General features: G+C 45.2%; 1 protein-coding gene across 5 annotated transcripts in view; it reads left to right on the top strand.

Annotated features, from left to right (window-relative positions):
• The window catches only part of FRMD4A (FERM domain containing 4A), a 328,386-nt gene that overhangs the window by 241,572 nt on the left and 59,357 nt on the right, over positions 1-27,457 (top strand). For 4 of the 5 annotated variants that reach the window (XM_084868155.1, XM_084868156.1, XM_084868158.1 and 1 more), the window contains exons 12-13: positions 14,265-14,341; positions 19,402-19,540. In XM_084868155.1, coding sequence (XP_084724281.1) covers positions 14,265-14,341; positions 19,402-19,540 — 216 coding nt within the window. Of the gene's footprint in view, positions 1-13,761; positions 14,058-14,264; positions 14,342-19,401; positions 19,541-27,457 lie in introns of those variants that run through there. The other variant, XM_084868159.1, reaches the window with a different exon arrangement.

Below are 27,457 nucleotides of genomic sequence, written 5' to 3'. Positions count from 1 at the left end.
TGTCAGAACCATCTTTGTGTCCAGTGGAGTAGTATTAAGTACATTCACATTGTTGTGCAGACAACCTCCTGGACTTTTTCATCTTGCGAAATTTAAACTGTCCCTCTAAACAACTCCTCTCTTTCCCCTCCCCCAACCCCTAGCAACCACATTCTATTTTGTTTCTGTGATTGACTATTCTAGAAAGCTCACCAGCTGCCCCTGAGGAAGACGGGGGGGTCATGGAGCAGAGGGGAGGAGCCCCCTGAGCTGCCTTGGCCATGAGGGCCCAGAGCCTTCAGGCTCATCTGCAGAGACCCCCATGGGGACCGGGGAGCAGGGCCTGGTGGGAGGACCTCAGACAAGTCGGGTGGTATATGTGGGAGGAGTCTTCTTGGGAAGAAGAGGAGTCATAGGGGACTCGGGGGTTTTGTCCAGGACTGCCTGCTCCTTGTAAGTAATTCATTTTACTGAATTTGAACTGATTCATGATTTATCCAGGCTGGGATTTACCAGTCTCAACAGTTTAAGGCCACAAGAAAGCTCCTGGTCACTGTCTGAGTCTCCCCAAGCCCTAGGCACCCACAAACCCACTTTTCTGTCTCTCTGGACTTACCTGTTTCAGACATTTCATATAAATGAAAACATAATCTGTGGCCCTTTGCATCTGGCTTGTTTCACTTAACATGATGTTTTCCCACTATCCACCCCCCCTTCGCACCTTGAAATATAGCATGAGTCAGAACTTCCTTCTTTTTTAAGGCTGAGTACTATCCTGCTGTCCCCTGATGTTTACTTCAGCATTTTCTGCAATGACCCAGCACGTGAGGTGCCTTAGGTCTTTGCACCCGCTGTATTTTCTCACACAGCTGCATGGCTTTGACCCCTAGTCTTCTGCTAGTGACTCAGCTGTCACTTCTGTGCAGCCTTTCCCAAATACCTTATTTACAGGGACAGCCCCCTCCTGGCATCCACTGTGTTTGCCCTTGGAACGTCTTACCCTCTGACTTTTTTCCTGCTGAGTTTTCTTACGTATTTGCTACCTCTCCCCTCACAAAAACATATAAAAGTTTTTATCTATTTTTCTCCCACTGTTGTATGCCCACTGCCTAGTCTAGTGCCTGACATGTGGTAGATACTCAATAAATAGTTGTTAAGTGAATAAAAGCAGTCAGGGCAGAATATCCAGTAGCTTATTGTGACCCACCATGATATTGGGGACATCTCTGTAGGTGTGTGTAATGGCCCAATTGGAATGGATAACGGGTAAAGCCCCTAAAAGGAAGGGTTTGAGAGTGAGACATTGCAAGGGAGGTGAAGGCAGGAGGGAAGCATGAGGGCTTCTCTAAGCTGGTATTATTGATGAGAAAATGAAAACCATATACAGAGTTCCCTACCAGTCCATCTGTACTGTTCCTCAATATTCTTTTTTGTCTCTTAAACCAAAAGGACCCAAAGAACTAACAGAAATGACATTGAGAACGAATTTCCAGAATCCGGAGACCACTGAGCAGTTCTGGTTAATCTGGCCACCTTAGAAGCGGGGAACATTAGGCTGGAAACAACTGCTTGTTGAACCCGGCAGCCTTCACTTGTCTTGGAAGACCTTGGCTTGTTTCTGCTGAGCTGTGCAATACTTAGCAAGATTTGTGAGCTTTTAAAAAAATCTGCATGATTCAAAGGGGAAACCCAGGCTGAACTGACCTTCCTGGAAGTGTGAACTTTTGTAACACCAAAGCCTGACACAGCCAGGAAGGAGTCAGTGTGAACAGGCCGTGGGCTCAGTGTCAGCCCTGCAGGTGGGACCAGCCCACTGGGAGGGCACTGAGGTGTCTCCAGATGAATGAGTGGTGAGAGCCACTCCAGGTCAGGGCTGGGATTCCAGCTTGAGCCCAGGAGCCCCAAGACTCCAGACTAGACTTCCCCCATTCACTTTGCAATCCAGTGTCGTTCAGACAGAGCCACCAGGAGGAAGGATTGCAGTTCGGGCTGGGGCTCTTGAGCTGGCACTCATGGCAGCTGCCCTCTTGCTACTTGCCTTGCAGTTTAGAAATGTTTTTGTTTGTTTGTTGTTGTTAATCCTCGCTTAAGGATATTTTTCCATTGATTTTTAGAGAGAGTGGAAGGGAGGGGAGGTGGGGAGAAACATCAATGCGAAACTTCAATTGGTTGCCTCCAGCATGCACCCGGACCATGGCCATGGATTAATCCTATAACTGAGATACATGCTCTTCACTGGAATGGAACCCAGGACCATTCCAAGTGCCAACACTCTACCCACTGAGCAACACCAGCTAGAGCTAGAAATGTATTTTTAACAAAATGCCTAGGTTCAACCGATGGCTCCTCATATATGGGAGTTGCCTGAATTTCCGGCAGAGAAAGGTTCAGATATCAGCTCTTACCATTTATCATCTGTGTGACTTTAAGAAAGTGACTTAATGTCTCTGAACTTCAGTTGCAATAATACCTACCTCATAAAGCTCTTCACTCATTCATTCACTCAGCAAATAATTATTGAGTGCTTAACACGGCCCAGGTATTGGGCCAGGTGCCAGGAGAATACCTTCAAGGTACCAAGTCTGGCAGAGAAGGCATTTGAATAAAATAGGGAATTGTAACATGGGATGATGATTGCTTTGGCAGAGGATGTATATGAATATCTGGGAGAACTAACATGAATTAGGCTGGGAAGCCGGGGGTCAGGGACAACTGTGGTGACAAGAAAGTGGTTTAGAACAGCTTGGGAGTAGGAGGCGCCATGGCCACCTCTGTCCTCACGGCTTTTCTCAGAGTCACAGCTCCTGAGTTGCCCTGCCCAGGACGGAATTCCTCCAGGGAAACAGGAATGAGGCAGAGCTTAACCAGAAGCAGCCCTCCTGGGAACAGAGGTTCTGGAGTTAAAACTTTCACCTCTAGAAAACATGCTCTCGTCTTTCTTCTTCCTGGGAAGGAAAAATGGTGGAGCAGATACACAATTGCTCCAGCAAGAGGATCCTGAGAGAGAAATCGCCAAATTCAACCAGGGCCCCAGCTGCAGAGATGGTCTCTCCGCATGCCAGCCAGCACAGGGTGGGACCCTCCAGAAGGAAGTCAGGGCTGAGGTGGGGCAGCTCGGGCTCCCCTCTGCTGGCTACAGCCATCGCCGCTGGGCTGCCAGCAAGACCACAGGTGTTCTCGGCACGGCCTGACTTGAAAAGCAAGCTGCCAGCCCTGGCCCGGTGCCCACTGGGCCTCCGTGCTCCCTGAGAGGCTTTGCAGCCAGAGGCTGAGCAGTACCTGAGGTCTGAGGCAGCAGGCAGTCCCTTCCTCTGGGTACCCACAGAACCAGGCCTGCAAGCCGTCCCCTCCCCCGCAGGTTGGGCCAACTCTCAAAGCACTGGCTGTTTTAAAGTGTACATGAGCTACTCTTAAATAATTATTCACAGGAGCCTTGTGGCTTACTCGTTTTTTGTGTTTTTTTTTTTTTGTTTGTTTTTTTAGCTTTGTTTCACAGGAATATCATTAGGGTAGAGTATTGGCATTTCATCTTTTTTTTTTTCTTAGCTTGATTATGCAGGTTTTAGTCATGCGTATATGATAACCTTCGTTTCTACACAGAGCCGGTTGCCAAGCTCTTCTCCATTCTCTCCCTGTCTTCTGTGGAGTCCTGGGAAATCAGGGGCTTACTGTGACTCCACACCTCTGGACAGAGCTGCCAGGCATCAGAGGACTGACAATTGCCAACACTCCTCCCCTTCCTGATCTCCCCTCCTCCTAAAAAAGAGAAAACATACTTCCCCCTCGAAAAAGAAAACATATGCTTTCCCAAAGTCTGCCCTCTAAAGTGGTCAAAACAAAAAAACCTTACCATAGCCAACAGGAGAGAAGTATTTGCCATTGAGGTGAAATGGCCTTCATAGATGTGGCAGATAGACCTCAAACTGACTCCTTCTTTGAAGCCTCCCTCCATTGATACAGGTCACAGCAGGTATAGTTGGCCTTGGAGGGTTTGTCAAGGAAAGCCTGGAGCACAGAGGGTAAGCCACACTCCTGGCCACAGTGCTCATTGCTGGAAAGCCCAAGCTAGACCCCAAAGTGGAGCTCACTGCCGCCTTTTCCCTGCGAGCACTAACCCTCCTACACGCCCTGGCCACTCTGAGGAGAGTAGAAATGACATGAGTAGGCTGAGGATGAGAAAGGAAAAATACTTACAGCTTCTCTTTAAACCTTTTACATTTGCCAAAGCTTTATGGCATGTCTTTCTGCAAGGAGAGCCAACGTACACAGAATAAAATCATAGACGAGGAGAGGCCCTCCTAGGAGAAATAAAAAGGCCTGTTTCTCTCCAGGCCTCTGAAGGAGTTGTTGACCCTCTTGCTCTTTCTCCTCTACAAGTAACGACACATCAAACCAAAGCTGAAAGGTTTTTGACGGGTTAAAAAGAGACCATTCATGAAAGGGTCAAGGCCTGGCGCTCTGGGTGTCTGTCACTGAATTAACCAAATCAGTTTAGACCTTATGTCCTCCGACTGAGGAGGAGGCAGCCCGCTAGAGGGACATCTTGATCCCATCAGGTCTGGCTATGGGGAAAAGTAGCCATTGCTTTCTTTGCTGGGGCTGTGGCCCTCTCAGAATACAACAGATGCCAGGAGGCACTCCCACCCGCACCCCCTGCCCCTCTTTCCGTGCAGGTAAGAAGGCATACTCATTTGCAGTTTGTAAGCAAATTACCTGTGCACATAGTTGGCCCATGTTGGAGGGCCTGATTTGGTGTATAGTAGAGCCCATTCCATGTAATACTGAGCCATATTACAATAGGTACTTTCTCCTCAGGGTGAGGTGTTGCGATTAGAGGGGATAGAAGGAAAATGGTCAATGCTTGCTCAGCCCAGAATTGCAGTGGACCCAGGACCTGGCTGGATGCGAATGGACCAAGAAGCCCAAAGACAGTTCCTCCAACACCAGGTCAGCTGGAATGCTAACCTGGGTTTTGGCTCACGTTTACATTGTAATAAATCCAATTAGCAGAAAACATTTTTTTAAATGACCGTGGCACCATATTAGCTATCTTTTAAAGAAAATTACACAAAGCTTGTACTTTGGGCTGATACATCTTCAAAGTATCCAGAACCTAATTTTTTTTTCCATTAAGAATAATGCTGGCATGTAAATGACGGAGGGGAAAGAACATAATAGTAGCTAGAACCTATTGACCAGTAACTCAGTAATAAAAAAATAAACATATTGGCTGTCGACACCTTCACTCTGAGAAGAAAGCCCAACAACACAGGCCAACTGTGTTCACAGGTAATTCGCCTACAAAGTGCAAATGAGTAAATATACTGGCTACCTTTTCACTCACTTTATATGTACCAGTATTAATGTATTAATGTATTAAATCAACAGACCTATGAAAATAAGGCTTGTTATTAATAGTAATATTTTGAAGATGGGAAGACTAAGACACAAACTATATTGCTAACAATACACAGCCAGTAAGTGGTAGATAGTGTGGCTTCGAAAACCATGATTTTAATCAGTACTAGCATGTACTATCCCATAAGTAGGAAATGTTCTAAGACAAGCTACTCGATTTTTAAAGTCCAAAGAGGAGCAGTGTGACATTGGAGATTTACAGCGCTGATCTTCCCGCCCACAGGATGTAGGAATGCCCCAACACACACACAGCCCTCCCTTCACAGAAAAGGAAGCTGAGATGCAGAGGGATTTACCGTGTCAGGAGTGTCACTGAGGCATCTTGACTTCCAAGCCAGCATTCTCACCCAAAAAGTGATGATTGGAAACCACGGAGAATAAGTGATGGATGAATGTTGATTGTCTGAGACAAACACATGGGACATAAGGGGGTGCATCAACTATGGATTTTTAAAAGCTTGATGCAGAAACTATAGATGATTTTCATCTTTTTAAAAATGAGGTCGCATTGGCTTACAACATTGTACCTATAAGTTTCAGGTGTACAATATTGTAAATTGGCATCTGTATACACTGTAGCATGCTCACCACCAAGGGTCTAGCTTCCATCCATCACCATACATGTGACCCATTTTACCCATCTCACTCTTCTCTCCCTTACTCACCCATCTGCTGTCTACCAGGTACCTCTATGAGTTTGTTTGTTTTTATCCCACATGTGAGTAAAATCATATGCCATTTGTCTTTCTCCATCGGACTTATTTTACTTAGTAATAATATCCTCAAGATTTACCCATGTTGTCTCAAATGGCAAAATTTCATCTTTTTTATAGCTGAGCAGTATTCCTGGTTATGTGTACATACCACATCTTTACTCATTCATCCGTCATTGGACACTTAGGTTGTTCTATATCTTGACCATTATAAATAATACTACAATGAACAGAGGGGTGTATATATACTTTTCATATTAATGTTTTTGTATTTTTTAGATAAATACCTAGAAGTGGAATAACTGGATCATATAGTTGGTCTAGTTTAATTTTTTGAGGAATCTTCATATTGTTTTTCATATCAGTGACACCAATTTATAATCCCACCAACAGTGCACAGGTTTCCATTTTCTCCACATCCTCCCAACCCTTATTTCTTGTCTTTTTTAAAAAAAATATATTTTATTGATGTTTAACAGAGAGAAAGGGAGAGAGATAGAGAACTGGAAACGTTGATGAGAGAGAAACATCGACCAGCTGCCTCTTGCACACCTCCTACCGGGGATGTGCCCACAACCAAGGTACATGCCCTTGACCGGAATCGAACCTGGGACCTTTCAGTCCGCAGACCGACGCTCTACCACTGAGCCAAACCGGCTTCGGCTATTTCTTGTCTTTTTTATAATAACCATCCTAACAGGTAGGAGGTGATATCTCATTGTGGTTTTGACTTACATTTTTCTAATAATTAGTGATGTTGAACATATTTTCAGGTGCCTGTTGGCTATTTGTATGTCTTCTTTGGGAAAATATCTGTTCAGGTCCTCTGCCCATTTTTTAATCAGGTTGTTTGTTTTGTTTTTGTTGAGTTGTATGAGTACTTGATATATTTTGGATGTTACCTTTTATTGGATATATGATTTGCAAATATTTTCTCCCATTTGGTATGTTGCCTTTTTGTTTTGTTGATGGTACAGATGCTTTTTAGTTTGATGTGGGGTTTTTTGTTTTGTTTTGTTTTTGCTTCCTTGCCAGTGGAGTCAAATCCACAAAAATATCACTGATGTTCTTGGCTCTTCTGTCATAAATTATTTGTCCCTATATATATGGGTTTATCTCTGGGCTCTTAATTTTATTCCTTTGGTCTGTGTTTCTATTTATCTGTCAATCAATACCACACTATTGTGATTATTATAGTTTTGTAGCATAGTTTGAGGTTGGAGCAGGGGGGTATGTTACTTCTGGTTTTGTTTTTCCCCCCTCAGGGTTCCTTTGGCTATTTGGGTTCTTTTGTAGTTTCATATAAATTTTAGTATTTTTTTGTTCTATTTCTGTGAAAAATGCTCTTGAGATTTTGATAGGGATTGCCTTGAAACTGTAGATTGCTTTAGGAAACATTGGAATGTTAAAAATGTTAATTCTTCCAGTCCATGAGCACAGAATATTTCCATTTCTTTGTGTCTTTTTCAGTTAACTAAGATGACTTTAAGTCACCAGTATCATGAATGCTGTCTGCTTTGTGGATGTTGTCTCCTCCCAACCAGATTTAGATTGTGAGGTCCTTACAATATAAGTGTGCATTAGGCATCATATCCCTCCTTTTCCTGCTAGCATGGGCCCATACAAAGTACACCACTACTTGAGTGGTTGGAACGGATACGGGGCATTTGATACTCCCTAAAACCCCAGGGCCTAGCTGCTTCTTTAAGCATGAAGTAAAATATAGTGCATGCCTATGTAACTGACACAAAACCTCTGAGGTATGGTGTTGACCCACTAAAAACACATATGTGCTCCTATTGTTCCCTAGAATGGGTTCTCCTGGAGCAGCAGAGCCTCATCATGTTTTCTGAGCGCACAGGCCTGCCTTTCTTTGTGGTGCACCTCCATTTTAACTGAACTCCCTCCACTCCTCCTTTTGTCCTGTAGCCCTCAGGGTGTGTGGCAACTCGTTTTTATTTACTGAAGGCTTAACCAGTGAACTGCCATGCATCCAAAATGGAAAACATCCCCATTACTTCCATATGTGCTGGAATATTTACGAATTTAAGTTAACATAATTTTCTTTACAAACCCAGAGATGTCCCTAGTGAGTCTGATTTTAAAATTGGGTGACTGGCGTTGATATTTGAGGCTTGTGGTTATAGACACGCGTGTTTGTGGGGAAGGTCCATTGCTTGCGTCTATAGACACTATGGCTTACAAAGGATTAAATATACCCAGAGATTAGTGAGTGACATCCCTTCTAGAAAGTGAACAGAGCAGAAGTGACATAAAGAAGTACATTTTCTAGAATGTTTCCTTCCGGGCCTGGAGACTATTCCTGGCCATGAGTCCAATTCTTCTTAGAAGACAACTTGTGGCTGGTGTTCAGAAAGCACTGGGCATCACACAGACTGCTAAGGGCCTTTGAAGAAGTGATCATTTACTTATTCATCGGCTTGAAACGGCTTTGTCCTCACTCATCGTCAGGTCATCCTGGTGTGTTAGAAGAAGCCCAGGACAGAAGTCACAAGGGTGGGTCCCAGCATCAGTTCCTAATTTAACTGTGCCAGTCCTTTACTCTCTCTCCCTTGGGCTTTCTTAATCTGCCAAAAGAGGCAGCTGGACCAGATGGTTGCTGGCATTCTGTGCAATGGTCCCTCTGGGAGAAGCAGGAAGTTACTCAGAGAGAGGTCATTAAGAGGCTTGATGACTCAGCCTCAGGGACAGGAGGAAGACAAGACTCCCTGAAGCCCAGTCAAGAATCAGAGCCACCAGAGTGAGCTTGCTCTCAAGACTTTATTTCCGCCTCATTCTGCGAGCTCACCCGCCACCCACGTGCTGTCTCGGCACTCAGTAAACACTTGTTGAGAGGAAATCTCATGGAGTCAAGGCCCTTTCTCTGTCCCTGGTGGTGGTGGGAGGGAACATTAGCCCTTTCCTGCCCCCACCGCCAGCCGTGCACAGGATGTGGGAATCCAGCAGTCCAGCTAATAGGGCCAGTGACTAGGCCTGCCCATGAAGTGTTTACATGCACCCTTCACACGGCTGGAAGGTGGTATTTATTTGCTAGGTTTCTTTGCTCTTCCTAGTTGAATGTTTTCCATCTCCTATTTTAGACTTAAGGACATTGAGTCCCAAAAAGGGGAAGTGGGAGATCTGTGATTCCTTGCAAATACAAGTCTGGGTCAGAAATTACAATTCCTCATCCAGTACCAGCCCTGGTCCCAAAGGTGGTGACAGACACCTTCTCATCTCCATGGAAACACCTCCAAGTAGTTCCTCTACACTAGAACCAGGACAAGTGAATTCTTAAGGCTATTATTTATCATCATGATTTTTGCTGTTATTCCTTGATTGAAAGCTAAGGCATCCCTGAGTAGACTACCAAGGCCATCCAAGTCTCTAACAAGAGAAGGAAATCATGTCAACCAGAAGGGAAGAACATTTGCTGTATAGGATTAAAAAGATTTGGTTTTTTATATTTCCTACTTATAGTCACACTATTGCTTATTTGTAAAATTCATTCTACTCAAAATGAACCAGCTATTAGTGACTAAGAGCTCTTCCCACTAATTAGTGTGCCCGTGTGGAAAGGAACATATTAGAGGTTAGAGTAATGGGCATGTGACCCTGACTCCTGTTTCTGGTTCCTTCACTGGCTTGCTGTGTGGCCTTAAGCAGTTTCTCCGGGCCTCACTTTCCCTAAGAAGCAAGTTTCTCACTCACTCTTCTCGGGGATGCTAAAAGATCAAAGAAGGGGTGTTTACAGACCTATTAAACATGCCCCAATGAAGTTTATTAGAATGGCCTTGATTTGATAGTATTAATTAATAAATCCTTTGATTATTGATTGATAGACCCATGTATTTGAGCTTCTAATTAGCTCCTTGGACATAATAAGCCACAGTGGTTATACCAAATCCTAAGACAGGTATAATGCAGTTCTCAAGCCACATGAGGCTCTTTGGCCCCTTGAGTGTGGCTCTTCCACAAAATACCAGGTGCGGGCGTGCACGTACAGTGTGATTGAAACTTCCTGGCCCATACGCAGAAGTTGGTTTTCAGCTCTCAAAAGAAATTTCAATCGTTGTTCTGTTGATATTTGGCTCTGTTGCCACAGGTACTGTCCTAAGGGAAGTAGCACAGTCATAATGATCATTGTGTGTGTGTCTGATGGGCCTTCATTTGGAGTCACAAAGCACATGGGCATCTTTACCTGGTGGCTAAGAAGCTGCAGGGAGCCAAGGCCAAGTGTCTCTGTCTGCTTGCTTCTTGTTTTTACCCTGCCAGCCTCTGTGGAGGGTTTAGCAGGCAGGGCCTGTGAGCTGTGCTCCATGAAGAGGCAGTGTATTTACAGCAAGGAGTGGCCATCTGGTAGGCAGCCCCTCTGGCACAGCTGCATCCTGCCGCCTTCATCTCCCTGCTGCCCAGCCCCACCTCCTCCCTCAGTGAGGAGAAAGGGTCAGGCCAGTGTGCCCACAGGGGCATCCCTCTGATTCCTGGGATTCTGCTCATGTCCCAGTGCAATCTCACCTCACTTCCACCTCTCTTTCTAGTATCTCTTTTGCAAATAAATAAATAAATAAATAAATAAATAAATAAATACATTGTTTTGAACCCCTGCTTAGAGCAGACATGAGGGAAAGCATGGTTCTGCCTCCTGTTAGAAAATGTCTGCAGACATCATCCTGGGAGATGCCAGAGCCAGGCAGCCAGGGTGCAGTGCCCAGGGCAGGAGTCAGGGAAGCAGCAGTGGCGGCAGATCGAGGGCCCACAGCAAAGCCAGGTGGTTTGGTTGGGCCGTTGGCAGAGGCTCGGATCTCCACACCAACTACACGGGGAGCACTTCAAGGGAAAGCCCAGCTTGTTCTACTTTGCAAGGAGTTGGGGAGGGAGGAGCTGCCAGGGAGCCATGCCAGTCTGAGTATTGGCTCGGTTTCTTCACCAGGTCGGGGGAGTCCAAATAAAAGGCCCAAGAGAGGTGTTTGCAGGCACCCTTACAACAGGTTTACTTTCTTTCCTCCTGATGGAGCGGGGACAGCAGACTCTGGGTGGGCACCTTACCCCAAATGCTGCTGCCTACCCCAGGGCAGTACCTATGGCACCAGAGCCAGCCAGGACCAATGATGGGGACCAGGGACATACTTTGTATTATAGGCTGGGTACAAAGTGAAAATGCTGGGCCCTTGATCCAAACTTACAGAGAATTTCAACTTGGTGACAGCAGAGCAGTAAACCAAATGGGCCCTTCAGAGCACAGGGACCGGGGCCCCAGGCCGAAAGCAGTGGTCCTGGCCATGGTGGAGGCAGCATAGGGCTGAGGGTGCCCCTCAGAGACCAGCCATCTTCCATCCACCCTTTTCTTCAAAAAGAAAGGGAAGAGAGAGGGGGCGGGGAATAATCTTGTACACTTCCTTAGAGATTCCCAGCATGCAAATAATCAAATTGTATTTTCTTAAACCCCATTGTGAGAGCTTGATAGAAATTGGGTTTGTGCCTAGTGTTGGTCTCTTTGATGTCTGCTAACTGGGAGATGAGAGCAGTTTGGAAATATACAGAAAGAAGCCCATGGAACACAGAAAAAACTACACCATCTGTGAGTGGCCAAGGCATAGGAGGAGGAATACTGAACTATTAATATAATAAAATATTTCCAGCTTTAAAAATTTTTTTTAAAAAAAAAAAGAATAAGTTTGATTCTGAGTTATTCATTTTTATGTCCCAGGATTTGGGAGAAGTCAGAACAAGTAGGAATCATAAGATCTAAGTTCATTGAGCGCTTACTTTGTGCCAATGAGCGGTATCTAGAAGGGGCCATTAATCCCATTTCACAAATGGGGAAACTGAGGCTAAAAAAATGTTGTCACTTGCCTAAGAACAAACAAATTGGATATAGGAGAGCCTGGACTCACACAGATGTAGTCAGACTTTGGAGCCTGTGTGCTGGCCACTTCGGACCTTGTGCTCTGCCGGGTTATAAGGTCATTGTCAGCGATCCGATGGTTCTGCTGCTCTTCTGACTGTGGCCACGTTCTAGTGGGCTGTCTATAAGTGTCTGACAAGCAAGGGTCAAAGAGAAGCTGTGAGGGTTTTCATTGAGGGATTTAGCATAAGGGCATCAGCAAGGAGCCTGAAGCTCAGCTCTGTCATCTGAGCCCTGCAGGCTCTGTGAGGGCCGCATTCCATCTGTGCCCCACACAAGCTGTCAGAGCCAGCATGGGGCTTTGGGTCCCTTGCTTTCCTGGAAACGTCTCTGCACCAACGTGGAACCACCCCTAAAGGAGAAGGAAAGTATAGCTCCCCTCGGCTTCATAGTGACATGTACTGCGTGAGCTGTGGACCACGGAGGTGGCTCTAATACAGGAGAGTGAGGACCGCCTCCTTGGCACATGGAACAATCATCAAATTCTGCCCAGCAGGTTCTGAAGAGAAAAGAATGCAGCCCTTCTAGAAGCAGCTTTTGTTTGTTTGTTTGTTTTAATGTTTTTTATTAATTTTTTTGAATATATATATTTATTATTGACAGTATTGCCAGTGTCTCCTATCCCTCCTCCCCCCCCCATCCTCCTCTGCCCAGCCCCTACCCACCCACCCCCAGGCCTTCACCATCCTATTGTCTGTGTCCCTGTGCCATGCATATAGGTATGTGAGTTCTATGGTTTATCTCTTCTCACCCCCTCCCCCAACACCAAGAGCAGTCTGTTCCATTCCTCCATGCTTTGGGTCTTATTTTGTTGGTCAATTTATTTTGTTAATTAGATTCCCAGAACAAGTGAGATCATGTGATATTTGTCTTTCTCTGATTTGCTTATTTCACTTTGCATAATAATTTGCAGGTCCATCCCTGCTGTCTCAAAGGGTAAAATATCCTATAAATCGTTTTTATTATTCATTCCTTTAAGAAGAAACTGTGAGCAAGTCAGAGAGGGTCAGGTGCCCCAGAGGACAGGATTCTGGGTCTCGGATGATAGCCTGAAAAGCATATGTCCCTGGGAGGAGCCGCGAGGATTCCTGCTTTACCCTCCTTTGAGCAAAATGAGCTCTAGTTCTAAGACTACTAGTATAGAAGGGATGCGGTATGCATCAAATATAAATATAAATATAAATATAAACATAAATATAAATATAAATACTAGTAATGTGTGCATGACTCCAACCTCTTTTGACATTTCCCAGAGGATTAAGTAACTTTCTTTTTCATCTTATAAAAAGCACCCCCACCCATTTCTCACCCCCAATCCCTCACCACCCACCTCCCACCACCCAGCAGAGCTGCAGCCTTAATTATTCCCAGTAATTGCAGTCAGCTTCTTAGTTAAGGGGTGCTCTCTTGGAAGGAAAAATGCCCACCAGGGCCTAAGGGGGAGCTCTTTTTACTGCCCCCCCTTTTTTTTTTCCTTCTGAACTGCCTCCATTCCCCTGCTCCCCCTCCCTGCGCACCCCCTGGTGGCTGCCGCGTCCTGGCAGCTGCAGGACCCTTGGTTTCTTTGTGCTGCAGAAAGCAGTGTGGGCTTGACAGGCGCACATTGTTATCTTGAGTTGCCTGGCCCAGAATAAGGTCAAGGCAGCCCCCGCCTTCCTCAGGAGGCTTCCTGAGCTGCCTAGTCACAGGGTGAGCCCGAGCTCTTACACGTTAGTGGGCAGGAAGTAGAGTCCCGAAGGGAGGCTGGGAATTTGAGCGCCTTCCCATTTCAGCACTGGAGGGAGGAAGCCTCAGGCAGTCCTCCGGCAGATGGCTACTGCTTCCTTCCCAGCGCTGGCTAGTGCTGCTCCTCCGACCCTCCAGCCTCCAGCCTGCCTCCGCTCTGCTCTCCCCGCCCCTTGCCTTGGAGGGAAACTCCTGAGGCGCTGGGAACTGTCTTGGAGAACTCAACAAAGGCAGAGCAGCCGGCAATGACTTGAAAAGAACTTGTTTTGTTCTCGTTCAGGAACCTGCAGGAAAATCCACACCCACGTTGCCAGGTTTTGAACTGGCGAGCGAGTGTGTGTGTGTGTGTGTGTGTGTGTGAGAGAGAGAGAGAGAAGCAAGCGGCGGAGGAGGCGAAAACAACTGTACAGTCTCTGCTTTGATAAGGAAACTGCCAGCTGCAGAAGTTCAGCAGCAAAGGGAGGATTGTGGCCGCATGAACCGAGCGCTTCTGAACTTACACTGCGTTGCTTTCTGTCCAGATATTCCAGTGGAGGCAGTTGGAAAACCTGTATTTCAGAGAAAAGAAGTTTTCGGTTGAAGTTCATGACCCACGCAGGTAAGCCGGGAAAATCCTCATGTCTGGGAGGGCAAGGACCACCAGCACGAATGATCCTGTGTTTGTGCTGCCAGCCTTGCTGTTCATTTTGGCAGGGAAATGGGTGATCGTGGAGAACAATTGAAATCGGGCAGTAAAGCTTTGTTTTGTGCTATGTATAAGTGCAGTGGGTTCGTGTGTGTGTGTGTGTGTGTGTGTGTGTGTGTGTGTGTGTTTGTGGTGTGTGTGTGTGTGTGTGTGTGTGTGTGTATGGTGTGTGTGTGTGGTTTGTGTGTGTGTGTGTTTGTGGTGTGTGTGTATGGTGTGTGTGTGTGTGTGTATGGTATGTGTGTGCATGGTGTGTGTAGTAGTAGTAGTAGTAGTAGCCATTCTGCGCTCATCGCATTTCCTGCACGTGTTGGGGCTCATGCATATGGAGCTGTCTTTCTAAGCATTTTAGGGAAGATTCCTAGCTCGCATTAAACTGGGCAGCAGGCTGAGTCTTTTTAGGAAGTTTTGCCGGAGGAGAATCTGAAGGATGGCTGGTCAGAGCTTCTGAGGGTGTGCTGGGCAGGACAGTCCACACCCAGAGTGACCTGCACGTGAAGCAGTGGTGCCAAACTGTTGGATCCCAGGAGCTGTGGGGTGAGGGTGTCGGCCTGGTGGCTGGATGTGAAAGACGCTATTCCTTTTCTCTGCACCTCACATCATGTCCCAGGTGGTGCTAGCGTAAGAGCTGCACTGTCAGATGACAAACACTAGGACCCCGGTTTGCCCTGCTGCAGGCCCTGCGTGGAAGGTGGGGCAGCAGGCATCTGAGGCTTTTCCTCTTTGTCTGCCACAGTCCTGGAGGTTAGGCAGCCCAGAAGCAGCACAAAATTCCCAAAAAGCAAGCCTGCCACCTCTGAGTAGATTACTTTGGGTAAGCCCAAAAAATGGATTTACAGCCTGAAGGCAGTCCGGGAAGACCAGAGGGGCAGATGTGGGTTTTTGGTGCCATTGATCCCCAGCCCTGGCCTGGGAATGAGGATCTCGCACCAGCTCGCTCCCACATGGCCTCTGAGCCTCTGAAAAAGCTGCTGTGCCTCCTGCAGGGCTGAGGCCACAGGCAGAGAGGGCGCAGGTCAGGGCCTGAGGCTTGTACACCCTCTGGGTCCTGCGGCCCGTGATAACCAGTGAGGCTGACATGCTGCTTGCTGGTTGCATAATCTGTGCGAGACAGCCTCTCAGGTAGGGCAAGAGCTTACTCATGCCCCACGGTCACTAGAGAAGCAAACGGAGAACATTTAGAGAGTCTTGTTTTCACAGCCAGGTGAAGGCGGTAGCATTGAGCAGAAGAACAACTTGTCTGGCATTTTCAGGGCCTTACAGTCCAGAGATTCAGCTCTGCAGCGCAGGAATCCACTTGTGCCGGCAGAGCGAGGGAGAAGAGGAGATGCTGGAAATGATGGCACAGCCAGGATGGAACGCGGTTATCTGTCCAGGGGAACTGACCAGACCTGTCTTAGCAGTGTGGAAGGAGGAGGAACTTCCATGAAAGGAATGAAATGTGTGTTGCCACTGTAGGTCTGATGCAGAAAGGAGATGCTGGACAAAGAGTAAAGCTAAGGAAGAGAAGTTTAAGGGGCCATGCATAGGACTAGACCCTCTTCATGCCTGTGCTCTATCAGGCATCCTGCTAACTCAGGCACCTTGGACAAATCCTTGTATGCTGTGCATGTGTGTGTATGTATGTATGTACGTATGTTTTTCTCTGAGTCTATTGCCTTGTCTGTGATACAATACTAAATTCCATTCCCCAAGGCCTAAGGATATAGGAAAGGGTCCAAACCTCACATGTTACTATTATGTGAACCATTAGCCTATGAAATGAAGGTGCTCAATCTCATATTACTTGAGTAGCTTCTGTATTTGGGTACCAAGACAGAGTCCACGGCCCTTAGAGAACTTCTGGCACACTTGGAGAGAGAGGTAGAAGAAGCGTGTTCTTTATTGAGTGTTCACCATGTGCAAGCATGTTTCTCAACACCCATTTCCATTAATCTCATCTGGCCCTCCCTGTAACTCCAGGAAACAGGCACCATAGTGTTCCTCCTGTACATCTGGGAAACTGAGGCACGGAGAAATGGAGCAGCTTGCTCTAGGTTACAAACAGCTAGTAAGTGGTAGAGGCAGGTTTTGAACCCAGGAGTCTGACTCCAATGCTCACACACCTTCCTGCTACACTATACAAGGTAGCAGTACCAAGCGGCAGATGGAAAAAGCATAAATGCTAGAGGTCACCAGGAGCCAGGCTGGTCAGGAAGGACCCATCTGAGCAGAACCTCAGAGGGTGACCAGGATATAAAGTGTGAGGTGGGCCCTCAGGAGGACATGTCTGTCAGGTGGACAGAAGAGAGGAGAGAAAGCGAGGGGCCCAGGCAGCCTGTGCACAGAGCCAGGTCTGATTTCCATGCGTGTGTGTGTGTGTGTGTGTGTGTGTGTGTGTGTGTGTGTTTATACTCCATGTCCCGGAGGAAAAGAGCCTCTCTCAGCCCCGATGCAACAGGGAGGGGCTGGGAAGGCTGGAGAGGCCAGGAAGGGCTCTTCAGGGCCTCGTGGTGCTCCTTAAAATTCAGTGGATCATCCTGCTGCTGGGGCCTTGTTTGTTTGGAGCAGAGAGGACAAATCTGACCGGACATCCATAGGGATGACCCCCCCCCAAACCAGGAAGTGAGTCAGAACCAAAGCAATAGGTTGGAAGTGCAAGAGAGAATCTTGTTGTGAATATACGAAGATGTCATCCATGGGGCATGAAGGGGAACAGGGGATTCACTCAGAGCACAGGCTTACTCCAGAGGTAATAGGCACGGGTGGGGTCACAGAAGTGCTGTGGGATTTGTTCTCCTGCACTGCTGCCCTGACTCCCCCAGCATTGTATCTGCTGTTCTCTGCCTGGAAAAAGGTTTAGGCAGGACAGAAAAGTGGGTGGGGTGGGAAGAGCCTGAAGGGAAAGATGCAGGGAAGAGATACATTAATAATGAAGCAGGAGGAAAACTCTCAGAGGGCCTGATTCAGATGCTCTGTGGCTAGCTTGGAACCACCCAGACCAGAAGGATACTTAACTCTTCTTCTCTCACCTTATCTGAAAGAGATCAGCCTGGTACAATTTTCATTGCTTTCACTAAAATATATAGCAACTTACTTTTCCTTTCTAACTCAGCTTTCCCAGGAAAGAAAAAAGTTAGGCCATTCCATGGACATTGCTATGGAAGCCAGAATAGGTGTTCAGATCAAGGGTTTCTTTTTAAATTTATAGATAATTTCTTTTTAGATTTATACATTTATAGGCCACAATTTCTTTTTAAGTTTATAGATAAATTTATCTTCAACTGCCTTTCATGCCCTGCTGTTTTGTCTTAACTCTCCCTTTTTAACAAAAGGGAAAACACCCTGCCTGGAATCAGCATCACCAACCCACTCCAGATCTGAATTTCTCCTTGGAAATGGGTCTGAAGAAGACCTACTGTTAAAGCTGTAGCCCCCAAGGGAAGGTGACCAGAGCAGCTCTAAATTTTCTTCAAGGAAAATGTGCTGTGAAAGAAAAAAGTTATTCACAGGTCCTGAATACCCCAAGTTTTCTCCAAATTAGATATCTTAATCTTGAGAACACACATTTTCTTCGGACATTTACACATCAGATATCACAGATCCCACCCACTGTCTCATCACCTTGCCCTACACACACACACACACACACACACACACACACACACACACACACACTTGCATGCACACACTTTTGTAATAATCTGCCTACTATAAAATACACTTCACTGAGGAACATGGTCAGTATTACCCCTCCCCCCACCATGCTGCTGATACAGTAAATTATGTTGGAATCTGTATTTCTACTTTCATTTTTAGATTTCCATGTGTATATATACTCCATGTCTTCCCCATACATGTACATGCAGAGGCAGGGTATTGAAGGGGTTGGCAGGGCTCATATCTTTCTACTTTTCCTCTCCTGATTTTTCTAAGGCCCTGTCTTCCCTATGAATGTATTTCAAATTAATGACCAGCTCTTTCCAGGAACATTGAATTAAAGTAAGAAAAGCCCTGATTTCCTTAGGACCTCCCACAGGCTGTGGCCTGTGGTGATCAGACCAGAATTTGCTCATCCTTCACCATAGGCAGCATTGCCTGCTTAATAGAGGACATTGTCAAAGGCTTTTCTGTCTCTGAAGTTTGTCTTGGTTCAATACGAGGAGCTGAAGACCAGAAAGGAGACCCATCTTATCTCAAATAAGGCAGAGGCTTGGCCCCATTCTGAACCCAAAGGAGCCAGTAAATCAAAAGATTAGCATTATTCACAAAAGCTAAGGAATGGAAAGAACTTAAGTGTCTGTTGACAGATGCATGGATAAAAGAATTGTATTTTAACACAGTGGAATATTATTCAGCCTTAATAAAGGAGGCAGTCTTGCTGTTTGTAATAATATGGGTCAACCTGAAGAACATTATGCTAAGTGAAATCAACTAGACAGAAGAGCTACATGCTCTCATTTATAAGTAGAATCTAAAGACATGAAGTTCATTGAAGCAGAACGAAGAATTGTGGTTTCCAGGAGAGATGGGGAGATGGGAAAATGAGATTTTGGTCAGAGGGTACTAAGTTGCAATTATGTAGGATGAATAAGGCTAGGGATATAATGGACAGCATGGTGACTATGGTTACTAATACTGTATTGTGTAATCTTGGAAATTTGCCAAGAGTGGATTTAGATGTTCTCATCACTTAGAAAATAGGAACGATATGAGAATATGGTACGTTCATTAGCTCGACTGTAGTAATCATTTTACTGTGGGATGCGTATCAGATCATCTCGTTGTATACATTAGATACACACTTTATTCATAAAATAAAATAAAAGTAAGGCCGTTGGTACCGATTTCCCAAAGCGTGCACCAGAGCATGCTCATCTGTCACCTTTGTAGGAGGACATTTAAGACCCAGTGGGTTCTCAATAAAAGTTTTGACCCATCAGTGGAGTTCTTCATCATAAACGTGTTGCCCCTTCTGATTCTTGCTTTCCCAGGGCTTCTGTGACGAGGAGGACGTTCGGGCACAGTGGCATTGCGGTGCATACGTGGTACGCGTGCCCTGCATTAATCAAGTCCATTTGGGCTATGGCTATTAGCCAGCACCAGTTCTACCTGGACAGGAAGCAGAGTAAGGTAAGTCCTTGTCCCGGGCCTGGGAGGGACTCTGCTGTGCCCAGGCTTTCACCAAGCTGAGGGCAAATGAGAGCCCTGTCTGAGTCTCGTTGCTGAGGGATCGAGGATTAGAGGTTGGGGGTGGCACTGTGTCCCTTGCCCTGAGATGTACACAGATACAGACCTGCCTTTTAGGACTATAGGAGGAGCGAGACGAGCTCTTCGAGAGGGCACATTCCTTGCAACTTGATTAGAGGGCTCTGACCCAACCACAGTTGGCACTATTCATGCCATTGAATACAGGCAGGTAGGGCCCTTCTAAGGAATTTGAACCTCAGGAACCTCTGCTAGGAGCAAGCAGTGAAGCCCCTTTTGGTATTTAAACAGTGGCATATTGTTTTGTTTTCAAGGGGGAAAATAAAGTAACCATTCTCAATTAATAGACACCACCTAACTGTTGTGGATAATTGCTGTGAAAACCCTCCAGGCTTATTCAACTGCCAACTCCAGTTTTTTGTTTAATGCAAAACTGGAAACATAAAAAAAAAAAAAAAAAAGCAGCAGCCCTGTTTCCCTTAAGGAGACCTGGAGCCTGAGGCCTTGGTAAACAGTCATCCTCAGCGGGAGCTCCCACCCCGCTCCAGGGGCACGGGTGCATGTTCTGTGGGTGGGAGAGTGACTTCTCCTTGGTTCACACACAGCTTATATCAACACTCTGCCCCCTCTTCCAGCTGCGTCTGCCTTGCTCCCCTTGCGCCCCCTCCTCCACACCCTTGGCACACCACTCCCATTCATTACCCCTCAGGTGAAGAGCCATTTGGATGTGAGCTCTGCACTTTTTTTCAGGATCCTGCTGCCTTGGGTTAGGGCTACAGGGTGGAATTCAGAGCTACAAAGCAATGCCAACCATGCCTAGTCAGTACCACCACCTGTGGGAGGTTTTCTTCCATTGTTTGAGTTCTTGGCATGGGAGGAGGTGGCAGGATCCTAGGCTTACTGGGCACAAGAATCATAGGATCGGTGTCCTTTTGGAACCTTTCGGTTCCTCTTTTCTTATTTTCCACCTGGATGGAGTTGCTCTTTCCCTGGCTTGGGGAGAGGCATGGATGGAGAGAACTGGGGTAGAGTGGGAAGTAAGAGAAGGATGGTAAGAAAACAGGATAGGAAGAAAGGAAATAATAATTTGAAGTGTAATTTCAATTTCAGATCAATGCCTTTCCCATTGTCTTCTTTGTAACAGCCTTTCTCCTCTACTCAGTCTTCTTCCTGACCCCTCTTTTGTTCACTTTCTGGGGTGAATGGACATAGGGTAAAACATTTTTCTTTTTAAATATATTTTATTGATTTTTAACAGAGAGAAAGGGAGAGAGATAGAGAGTTAGAAACGTCGATGAGAGAGAAACATCGACCAGCTGCCTCTTGCACACCCCCTACCGGGGATGTGCCCGCAACCAAGGTACATGCCCTTGATCGGAATCGAACCTGGGACCTTTCAGTCCGCAGACCGACGCTCTACCACTGAGCCAAACCGGCTTCGGCAAGGGTAAAGCATTTTTCTTACTAGGATTTATGAGAGTATTCCACAGCTCTTCTAGTGGTGATGGGCACAGGAATTTGAGGACCCATTAGATTAAAAGATACAGGATCTTCAGTAGATAAATGGATAAAAATGTTGTGGGACATTTACACAATGAAATACTATGCAGCTGTGAAGAAGAGGGATATCCTACCCTTTGGGACAGCATGGAATGACCTGGAGACTATTTTGCTAAGTGAAATTAGCCAATTTGAGAAAGACAAATATAACATGATTTCACTTATTTGTGGAATCTAATGAACAGAATTAATTGACCAACAAAATGAAACCCTAAGCATGGAGACATGGAACAGACTGACATACTTGAATGTGGGGTTAGAAGGACAAGAAATACACCAAAGAACTTATATGTATAGCAGGGAATAGGGTAGTGAAGACCTAGGGTGTGAGTAGGGGCTGAGATGGGGGAGAAGGGGAGCTATTTGTAATACTATCTATAATAATAAAAGTATAATATGCTAATTAGACCTTCTCGATGTCATTCTGGACCTCCTTCCAAATGAAGCCACTGTGGTGTGGGATGAGGCAAAGGTGCTTAGTGGCAATCAGGCAGGCAGGCGAATGGTTGGGACAATCAGGCAGGCAGGCATAGTGGTTAGGGGTGATCAGGCAGATAGGCAAGCCGTTAGGGGCAATCAGGCAGGCAGGCAGGCAAGCAGTTAGGGGTGATCAGGCAGGGAGGCAGAGTGGTAAGGGGCAATCAAGCAGTCAGATAGAGTGTTTAGGAGCCAGAGGTCCCAGATTGTGAGAGGGATATCAACTGCCAGTTTAGGCTTGATCCCCTCCGACATCCCCCAGGGCAGATGGACATCCCCCTAGGGTTCCCGATTGCAAGAGGGTGCATGAATTTCGTGCACTGGGCCTCTAATCAACACTAAAAAGTATATTAAAAAAAACAAAAAACAAAAAAACAAGGCTAAAGTGTTTGACTCATGCTTTAGCTTGAGTTGGTGGCTGGGTGTCAGCATTTTGTCTTCCAGCGGTAGAAGCTGGAGATCAAAACCTTAGAACACTGATCACATCCTCTGTATTGTTCAGCAATGGAGGAGTGAAGGATAGAGTGTCTGGGAATCCTCCTGAACCCCACTGTTAGTTCCTCCTGCAGGCAGACCCCCACACTGATACCATGATTTTGAACAGGGGAAAGTGAAAGAGTAATATACGATCCTAAGGATCGTATATTAGCTGTTTGAACTCTTCTCCTGACTTCTGGTTGTTTTCTGTTTGTTTGTTTTGTACAGATAGTCTCTTGGGTAATTCAGGAAGCTGTTCCTAGGGCTCTAGAGCCACATTCTGAAAGGTGATCTTTGTACAGGTAGAGAAGTCTCATTCATCAGGCTTAGTGGTCAACCCAATGATGCAATAAGTAAACTTCAAAAAGTAGTGATCAAAGAACATGGTAACAAGATGTTTTTTCAGAGGCCAAACCAAATACACAGCACTAGGAATATTTTAGCTGTCCTCAGCAACCCCTGACTGAAGGAAATGCATACACTCCCAGAGCAGAACTTTCCCAGTAGGCTTTGAATGCACACAGATTCCTGCACTTCTCATAGGAACCAGTATCCTGCAGGGATCGATTAGGAACAAGTTCCCCCATGTGGAAGTCCAAGGTATCTGTTGTCCAGTTCTATAACCCTGGGCAAATCTATTTATCACAGCTTTGTTTTCCCCAATTAGAGAAAAGGAAATTCCTAATTGATATTTATTGGTCGGAAGACACAATGTTTGTGAAATTGCTTTAGGAGATATGAAATCTCTTATTATTATCATTATTAATGCAATGCACTATTGCGTGGCCAGCACTTATGGAAAGCTTAAATTCCCTAAAAGTTCCCCAAATTAAATTAGAGATGATAAAACTTTCTGTAGGAGTTTTTTTCTTTATTAATTAAGGTATTACATATATGTCCTTATCTCCTATTGCCCCCCCCCCCACCATCCTACCCCCCACTCATGTCCTCACTCCCCTGGGCTTGTATGCATGCATACAAGTTCTTTGGTTGATCTTTCCCCCTTCCCCCCACCCTCCCATACCTCCCCTCTAAGGTTTGACTGTCTGATCAATGCTTCTGTCTCTGGATCTGTTTTTGTTCATCAGCTTATGTTGTTCATTATACTCCATAAATGAGTGAGATCGTGTGATATCTTTCTTTCTCTGACTGGCTTGTTTCACTTAGCATAATGCTTTTCAATTCCATCCATACTGTTGCAAATGGTAAGAATTCCTTCTTTTTTTTTTTCTTTTTTTTTTTTTTTACCACAGTATAATATTCCATTGTATAGAAGTACCACAGTTTTCTAATCCACTCATCTGCTGATAGGCACTTAGGCTGTTTCCAAATCTTAGGTATGGTAAACTGTGCTGTTATGAACATATGGGTGCATATATCCTTTCGTATTGGCATTTCTATTGTAGTTTCTTGGGATATATTCCTAGAAGTGGGATTATTGGGTCAAATGGGAGTTCCATTTCTAGTTTTTTGAGGAAACTCCATACTGTTCTCCACAGTAGCTACACCAGTCTGCATTCCCATCAGGAGTGCACAAGGGTTCCTTTTCTCCACATCCTGGCCAGCACTTGTCATTTGTTGATTTCTTGATGCTAGCCATTCTGACAGTTGTGAGATGGTACCCCATTGTCATTTTGATTTGCATCTCTTGGATGATTAGTGACTTTGAGCATGTTTTCATATGTCTCTTGGCCTTCCTTCTGTCTTCTTTCGAAAAGTATCTATTTAGGTCTGTTGCCCATTTTTTGATTGGGTTGTTTATCTTTCTGTTAATTTTTGTATGAATTCCCTATAAATGTTGGAGATTAAACTCTTATCGAAGACAACATTGGCAAATATGTTCTCCCGTGCAGTGGGCCTTCTTGTTGTTTTGCTAATGGTTTCTTTTGCTATGCAGAAGCTTTTTATTTTGATGTAGTACCATTTGTTTATTTTTTCTTTAGTTTCCATTGTCCTAGGAGCTGTATCGGTGAAGATATTACTTCAGCATATGTCTGAGATTTTGCTGCCTATGGATTCCTCTAATATTTTTATGGTTCCCATCTTATGTTTAAGACCTTTGTCCATTTTGAATTTATTTTTGTGTATAGTGTAAGTTGGTAGTCTAGTTTAATTTTTTTTGCTTGTATCTGTCCAATTTTCCTAATACCATTTATTAAAGAGACTGCCTTGACTCTATTGCCTCCTTTGTCAAATATTAATTGAGCATAGTGGTTTGGATCGATTTCTGGGTTCTCTATTCTATTCCATTGGTCTATATGTCTGTTCTTGTGCCAGTACCAGGTTGTTTTGAGAACAGTGACTTTGTAATACAGATTTACTGAGACAGGGATGCCCACTTTCATCACTCCTGTTCGACATAGTACTGGAAGTTTTAGCCATAGCAAATAGACAAGAAGAAATAAAAAGTATTCAAATTGGAAAAGAAGATGTAAAAATGTCATTATTCACAGATGACAGAAAACTTTAAAGACTCCATCAAAAACTATTAGACTTAAAAATGAATTCAGCAATGTATTATAGCAGGATACAAAATTAATGCCAAGAAATCTAAGGCATTTTTGTATACTAATAGTGAACTTACAGAAAGAGATATTAAAAAACAACCCCATTTACAACTGCACGAAAAAAAATTAAGATAACTAGAAATAAACTTAACTGAGGAGGTAAAGACCTGTACTTGGAAAACTACAGGATGTCAAAAAAAAAAAAAGATAGAGGAAGACATAAACAGATGGAAGAACATACCATGTTCATGGCTTGATAGAATCAACATCATTGATAGAATCAATGACCATACTACCTATAGATTCAGTGTACTTCCTATTAAAATTCCAAAGACATATTTCACAGACCTAAAACAAACTCTCCAATAATTAATCTGACCCCAAATAGCTGCAGCAATCCTGAGAAAGAAGAACAAAATAGGAGGGATCTCAATACCAGATATCAAGCTACAACACATTTGTTTCTGGAATGTTGTTTTTTATGTAGCTGTGATGTGATTCCTCTTGGTGGGCAGAATGGCCTCTGGATGAGTGAAGGCTGACAGGCATGGGATGAAGAGCTTCCAGGTGGTTCTGAGCAGCCAGTGTTGGCTGGCAAACCGTCCATTGCTACACACTCTACTGTATCGGGCCATGCCAACCATTCCTTTCTTTGAAGTGCTTTAGAAAAGCTAGGCCTCTCAAGTGATGCCTATCAAACCCAGATACAAGTGCTGTCTAATGGCTTGAGTCAGCAGGGGTGGGTAGCCAAGAAGTCTCATGTTCTTCGCCTAGTACTCAGTTATTTTATCCCTTCAGGGTCATTGTGTAAATCATTAAAAGAAACCAACCAATTTCTTCCTCCCTCCCTCCCGCTCTCTCTGTCTTATATATACACCACTACCACTACCACCAAAGATGGAGCGAAAGGTAAGATTTATTGCTTGGTTTCCTGTGGCTTATTCTCAATGAGAGGCTGTGCAGGCACCAATTACAATTGGTAACATATATGTGCTGATCCCAAAGATCAGAAATGTTCTCAGCTGCATACCCACAACCTCTGTAGCCCAGAGCCAGGGAGTGTCTTATAGACTTCAGAGGAAAACATTTGAAAGTTCAAATTATTTAGAGTAGATATTAGACCCTTTTCCTCTGAACTCAGAGTGGATACTTATTGTCTTGGCTTCCAATCCAAACATCTATCCTGTGTGTGTTTTTTTCTTCTGATGCAATCTGTTGGTTCATTCTATCTAGAGCAAAGGCAGAGTAAAAGCATGGTGGGGGGCAATTAAGCCTTGCTGACAGAGTATTAGTAATAACACTTTGTTTGGCAAAACCTTCATAGCCAGATGCTTAGAAGTGTGGGGTTTCTTTCAGGTTGATCCAAAGGCCTGATTTTGCAAGGAGACAGTCTCCCAATCAGTATTCACTTCCTCTTAGTATTCTCTCTCTACTGGTTCATTTGGCCATTATATTTACATTCTAGAGCAGGGGTCTTCAAACTACGGCCCGCGGGCCACATGCAGCCCCCAGGGGAGTCTGATCCTACCCGCCAGGTTTTTTGGGCAGTGAGTGCAGCCAAGGTGTTACAGTAAGAATTAGTAGTTCATATAGTCCGGCCCTCCAGCTCTCTGAGGGACCGTGATCTGGCCCCCACTTTAAAAAGTTTGAGGACCCCTGTTCTAGAGAGACGCAGTTGATGTGTGGCAGGAGTGGAGATGGTATGGGCACAGGTCCTCCATGTGATAAGTGAGATCTCCAAAATATAAGGTTGAGTCATCAATAAAACCTCACTTAGCAAATCACTACCAGGCCCTGACTTATAGCCCATTACTATTCCAATTCCATTGGCCTTTATGTGTATTTTCTAATTTAGTCCTTATCACAACTCTGGAATGTGAATTTTAAGATCTGCACTTTAAAAGCTGCAATCTGAGGGTCAAAGGTTAAAGACAAAGGTCAAACCATGATTGAATGGGAAGAGTCAGAATTCCAACTCCAATCTTTCCAAGCCTGGGCCCTTCATCACCATGCTGAAATGGTCTGTGTCTTCATGAGTTGTTATTACATAACTGTGGGCATGAGCTCCTTCTTATTAAAGCGTGGGCACTAGTAAAAAGTAGTGCTGAAAGAAAGGAAGTTGTGGATTGTGCTTTCTGTGCTGTGGGAGGGAAAAGTCAACCAAAAGGGTGCTGTTGATAAGCTGAGGCACTGAGATGAAAGGCCCTTCCTGCTTCTGCTGCCAGTGGAACACTTCGAGGGCCCGGCAGCAGGATTGCCTGATGAACACGGAGTTCTGAGCCGAAAGGTGAGCTGATCCTGCAGGCAGGGACAAAAGTTGAGGTCAAGGAGATGTCAATCGAGGAAGGGCCAGTGGGATTGAGAGAATGAGGAAGACAGTTCTTGGCCAGTGAACAAAAAGTCTCGGCATTTCCTCTGTTGCTCAGACTTTTTTGTTAACATGGGGGAAGCTCTCAGCGGTCAGAAGTCACTGTGTTTCATCAATGTTGTCATCAATATAGAGGCCACGGGAAGGACAAGGCCACAGGAAGTCTTTGCTGGACAGCTTGGGACACCTGAGGACAGCATGTCACTATGGGAGTTGGCCTGGCTACTTCCAAGAAGCTACTTCCTCTCTGTGGTTTCCTTATCTACTTCCTGCTGGCTTCACCGGTGTGTGGGAAAGACGTGGTTTCACACATGCCAGATGTGAATGCACACGAAATGACTGAAAACCTCTCCTATTTCCATCCATGTGCGTGATATCACCAAGGACCGCAGGAAGATGAGCATTTATAGCTGTTCTCATAAAGTGCATAGTATAAGCACTTTTGCCTAAGCA

This window comes from Pipistrellus hanaki (assembly GCF_964339955.1).
Source record: "Pipistrellus hanaki genome assembly, chromosome: 1".
NCBI lineage: Eukaryota > Metazoa > Chordata > Mammalia > Chiroptera > Vespertilionidae > Pipistrellus > Pipistrellus hanaki.
This window is presented reverse-complemented; position numbering and strand designations above follow the sequence as displayed.